General features: G+C 66.2%; 1 protein-coding gene across 1 annotated transcript; it reads left to right on the forward strand.

Moving 5' to 3' along the window:
• The first annotated feature begins 1539 nt into the window (after positions 1-1539).
• LOC122097029 (paraneoplastic antigen Ma6F-like) lies at positions 1540-5389 on the forward strand. The gene is made up of 4 exons (XM_042667505.1): positions 1540-1881; positions 3289-3348; positions 3421-4869; positions 5333-5389. Exons 1-4 carry the CDS (start codon positions 1540-1542, stop codon positions 5387-5389), a joined length of 1908 nt encoding a protein of 635 aa, XP_042523439.1.

The raw sequence follows: 5389 nt of genomic DNA on the forward strand, positions 1-5389 counted from the left end.
TTCCAGTGCCTAGGGTCGTGGGGTCAGCAAGGGGAGGCCTCGGACCAGACGCCCCTTGGGAGGAGGACTCTGACGTGAAGCCCACCTCCTTAAGTAATGGGGGCCTTGACAAGCCAACAGGAAGGACTACTTTGGAGAGCCTCACCTCACGGATGCGGGGAGGAGGGACAGCATAGGCAGACTCTGAGCTGGCCACAGGGAAAGGCTTCCTGGCTGGTGAGCTGGGCAGAGCCAGGAAGGCCAAGGTTGTCCAAAGTCTTTGCACCCCAGCCTCATCCAGTGTCCTTGAAGCTTACCGTTCCACGAGGCTGGGCACCTCCTGTGACTGGAGTCTCAGGCGGAGACCCAGTCCACCCAGTGGGCAGGGCACCGCCAGGCCCTTCAGCAAGAACGCAGCGGGGGTGGGGGGGGCGTAGAGGTGAGATAGGAGGGTAGGCCTTGCTACTTAGTTGGGGGGCGAGGCCTTCAATGCCTGACTGCCCGCCTGGTCCGGTCGGCAGAAGGGGAGATGACCACGTCCTGTGGCTGCTTGCACCTTCAGCTGCTCTTCCTGAAGTGCTGCAGGGAAGGCGTGTACCTAGAGGAAAGTGAGGCAGTGGGCATTGTCCCTGCGTACTCACTTCCAGTGACCATGGCACCGGTAGCAGCTGAAGAGGCTGGAGCCTAGCTTCAGCCCACAAACGCCTGGGCAACTTTCGGGGCTGAAAATGTTTTCCTGAAATGTAAGCGCATGGCATTTCTACTCGACCCTAGAGAGGGTTGGCGTGAAATTGCCCTTGAAATGAAGAAGGATAACAGGTGTACGTATTTGCCATCCCACAGGTCAACGAGGAAAGCATCAGGAGAACTTGGGAGGCGGTTTCCAACTTGACCCAGGCACCAACCCGCTCCCAGCTGCCCGGGCCTCGCCGGGCAGCCGTTTGTGAGACACTCGGTCCGCAGTTCCCCAGCGGAAGTCAGAAGCGCGGTGGACCGCGGTGGACCAGTGAGCAAGTAAGCGTAACCAGCATGAGGCTTTGGGTTCCACCCTGCGTAGGAGTCTGTGCAGAAGGGAAAGTCGGATCTTTGCAGAGGGTACAAGGTTTGCAACACCACTGATAGTGAGACCAAAGAGGGCAAGCAGTGAGTGGCAGTAGCGTATCAGGAATGAGCGGGGACCTGGTAGCAGGTCAGACACACCCTGAAGAGAGAGCGATGCTTTTGAAAATGTAGGAGCTGGCGCGTTTCTTGGAGGTGGGTGCGGAGGGGTCATCAAGAAGCCAACTGCCACCGGATAGAACCGAGTGTGGCTAGCCCTGTATCTCGCCAGCAGCTTTACCTCGCTTTGAGAAAGCTTCCTGCAAAGCAGAAGCAGCCAGCCGAGACAGGGGAGCAGGAGCTCGTGGAGAAGGGTGGCAGGGGCTGGCTCTGAGCTGTCTGGCTCCAACCAGGCCTTCCTCCCCTTTGCACCCCCAGGGCACCCGAGAGACCCGCACAGTGAGCTCCCGCCCCCCGCCCACCATGCCTCCGCCCCCCACACCCACTGCTAAGGTGCTGGAGATGCTGAAGGAGTGGTGCCAGTCGGTGGGCGCCGACACCCGGCGCTCGCTGCTCATCCTGGACATTCCCGAGGAGTGCCAGGAGGGTGAATTCCAGGAGGCGGTGCAGGCTTCCCTGCAGCCTCTGGGCAGCTACCGGGTGCTCTGCAGGGCCTTCAGAAAGGAGCTGGGCACCAGGGTGGCTTTGGTGGAGTTTGCTGAGCGTTTAAACCGAAATCTGATCCCCCAAGCCATAGCAGGCAGCGGGGCTTTGTGGCCTGTGGCCTTCCTGCCGCACGCCCGGGAGGCCGAGGCCCAGGACAGCCCCGGTGGCGCATTGCCCGAGGGGCACGGGGCATCTGGGGTGGCTGCGGTGGTGGGTGAGGAAGGCGCGTCTGAGGAGGCGGGAGACGCGGGCTGGGTCCCCTTAGGTGACAAAGGAATGGCCCGCGTGGCAGGCGGTCCCGTGGGGGGGGTTGCCGCTGGGGGTCAAGGAGCCGGGGATGAGAAAAGAGCCGCGGGGGAGGAAGGAGCTGGGGGGCTTAAGGAGTTTGGAGCAGAGAAGGGAGCTGGGGATGAGGAGAGAGTGGCATCCGAGAAAGGACCAGAAGGCACGGCGGCGGTGGCAGTGGCAGGTGCGGGAGGTGAGGAAGGAGCTGAAGCTGAGGCCCAAGGTGGGGACAAGGAGGGACCGCGGGGAAAGGAAGCTGCTAAGGGCAAAGGAGGAGCTGAGGGCCAGGAAGGGACCGGGGACGAGAAAGGAGATGGAGACGAGGAAGGATCCGGGAGTGAGGAGACGTCGTCTTGGAGTGAGGACGGAGCCGCAGGCCGAGATGGAGCTGGCGGCGAGGAGGACTGTGAGGAAGGAGGTGGGAGCGAGGACGGGTCCGGAGGGGAGGACAGAAGCGAGGAAGGCGAGGACGGGTCCGGGGAGGAGGACGGAAGCGGGGAAGGTGAGGGAGGATCCCGGGAGGAGGACGGGAGCAGCGATGGAGGCGAGGACGGGTCCGGCGAGGAGGACGGCAGTGAGGGAGGATCCGGGGAGGAGGACGGCAGTGGAGGCGAGGAAGGATCTGAGGAGGACGACGGAAGCGAGGTTGAGGAAACGGGTGGCGGGGAGGAAAGGTCTGGGGACAAGGAAGGGATGGGGACGGCGGGCGAAGAAACTGGAGGCGAGGGTGAGGGCGAGGAGGGAGATGGGGACGGAGAAGAATCTGGGAGTGAGGACGGAGCTGGAGGCCCGGAAGCAGAGCCCGGTGAAGGAGTGGGGGGCAAGGCCGGTGGTGGGGGCGAGGAAGGGGTGGCAGGCGGGGAGAGAACCGAAGGCCAGAAAGCTCCCCAGGTTGCGGGAGGAGGAGCTGGGGCCGGGAAAGGCGCCCGTGGTGAGGAGGGTGAAGGAGCTGGCCGCCGTGGGGCCTCCGGGGGCGAGGAAGGCTCTGCGGATGAGGAAGGCTCTGGGAGTGAAGGAGGATGGGGGGAGGAGGCGGGATCCGGGCCTGAGAGCCAAGAGAGCGGAGAGGAGGAAGGAGGCGAGGGAGGCCCCGGGGTCCGGGGAGGAGCTGGTGAAGGCGAGGGGGTGGCCGTGGGTGCCAAGGGCAGGGCTGGGAGCGAGGAGAGAGATGGGGATGAGGGCGTCTCGTGGGCCAGCAGAGTAGCGGGCGTGGGGAAACGCCTCGGCCGGGCGCCCTGGGCTTTGGCGGAGGACAGCAGCGACAGCGACAGCGACGCGCTGCAGGAAGGCTTGGGAGGCGAGGCAGAAGATCCGGGTGAGGGAGCAGCTGCCGGTGAAGGAGGAGCCCCAGCCGAGGCTGGCGCTGGGGCGGAGGCCGGAGTTCTGGGTGAGGCAGAAGAGGCGGCTGAGGAGGAAGCGTTAGATGAGAAAGGAACCCCCCCTGTGGCAGAGCTCTCCGGTGAGGAAGGGGCTTCCGGTGAGGAAGAAGGAGCAGGCATCTCCGGAGCCGAAGGTGCTGAGGGAGAAGCAGGGGGCGTGGGCGCAGCGGGGGGCGCGATGGGGGGCGCGGGGGCCCCCGGAGCCCCCGGAGCGGCGGGTGAGGCCAGAGTGTCGGATGAGGAGGGCGCTGGGGGCGACATGGGCTTCGCAGGGGTGATGGGGGTCGTGAGTGTGGCGGGTGCAGCGGGCGAGGCGGGCGTGCCGGGTGAGGAAGGCGCCTTCGATGCAGCCCGAGGGACCGATGCGTCCGGCGCCTGGGCCCAGCAGTGGAGCCAGGCCCTGCAGCCGATCCTGGAAAACATGGCCTATCAGGAACTGAGACCGTTCTCCGGGCGGGAAGAGCCAGGCTGTGGGGAAGAGTCCTTCGAGAGCTGGCTGGACCATGCCAACGACATGCTGTACCTGTGGCGCTACATCTCCGAGCGGGAGCGGAGGCGGCGGCTGGTGGAGAGCTTGGGCGGGCCCGCCCTGGATCTCCTGTGCGGGCTCCTGGAGGAGCACCCCGACACCCCCGCGCAGGACTGCCTGGGCGCGCTCGTGCAGGTGTTTGGGAACAAGGACACCCGGATGACCGCGAGGCTGAAGTTCCTGACGTGCTCCCAGCGGCCGCGGGAGACTCTGTTTGCCTACGTGATGCGCCTGGAAGGCCTGCTGCAGATGGCCATGGAGAAGGGGGCCATCCACCCAGCGGTCGCCGACCAGGTGCGAGCCCGCCAGGTGCTGATGCGAGCCCGGCCCAACCGCGTGCTCCAGAACAACCTGAGGAGGTTGAGGCTGGAGCGGAGGCCCCCGGGGTTTGTGGGGCTGCTGCGGCTAGTGCGGGAGACCGAGGCGTGGGAGGCGGGCCTGGCTAGGAATGAGCGGGCCCACGGAGAGGTAGGAGCCAGGGGGCAGAGCGGTGGTCTGGCTGTCGCCCAGGCTGTGTGCGCCCACGGAGCTGCTGCTGCCGAGTCCGCCCCGGCCGCTGAAGGGGCCCCCCAGGGCCCCGCAGGCAGCGACGGTGCCCGCGGGGCCGCCGTGTGTGCCCACGGAGACGGAGCTGCTGCCGAGCCTGACCCTGACCAGACTGCCGACACCGATGACGCCACGCGGGCAGCCGCCTCCCCTGGCACCAGAGAGGCCACCGCTCGCGAGGGAGAAGATGCCACTGTGCCTGCAGGCCTGAGCCAGGCAGCATCCACCGAGGCTCCCGGCGCCCCCGGCCTCGCCCAGATGGGCCTTGCTTGTGGGGAGGGCCCGGGAGGGCCTGGCTGGGAGCCACAGAGCCTCCTCCGGGCAGCAGAGCAGGAGGCTGAGGAGTCCCAGCAGTATCACCTGGGGGAGCTCGAGGACATCGTGGAGAACATCCTCGAGTCCGAGGAGGAGGAGGAGGACGATGACGACGAGGACGAGCTCGGGCAGGTCAGTCACCACGAATCCTCTTCTCAGGCGGCAGCACCAGGGAGCCTGGGAGGCGAGGCCGGGGAAAAGCCCCAAACCAGCGACCCTTCCCCACAGCCTGATGGCCACGTTGGCCACCCAGGTGGGCAGGGAGGGCCGCCTCCCCCTCCCCCCCCCACACTCAGCCCCAAACCCCCACCCGGTCAGGCAGCCAGCCTGGACACCCCGGTGAAGGACCAGCTCCTACCACGATCAGGGGTGCCTGAAGACCAGACTGGGAGGTGTTCAGGTGGAGAGGCCACCAGTGTCCAGCCCCGAGGGGAGGTCCCGGCCCAATGGGTCAGCCACCTCCCTGTGTGGGGCACGTGTGCGCAGCTCCCCATGCCAGCCAGAGCTCTCGCTTGCTCTCCTGGCTGCGGCTGGGAATCCAACCTCTGCTTTCTCGCTGTAGATTTAGCCCGGATGCCTGCCGCTGGTTCTCCAGCCCAAGGCCAGGTGCCAGCAGAAAAGAGTGGACGATGAAGACGACGACGACGAGTGA

This window comes from Dipodomys spectabilis, unplaced genomic scaffold, assembly GCF_019054845.1.
Source record: "Dipodomys spectabilis isolate Male_0828 unplaced genomic scaffold, ASM1905484v1 ptg000411l, whole genome shotgun sequence".
NCBI classification, from domain to species: domain Eukaryota; kingdom Metazoa; phylum Chordata; class Mammalia; order Rodentia; family Heteromyidae; genus Dipodomys; species Dipodomys spectabilis.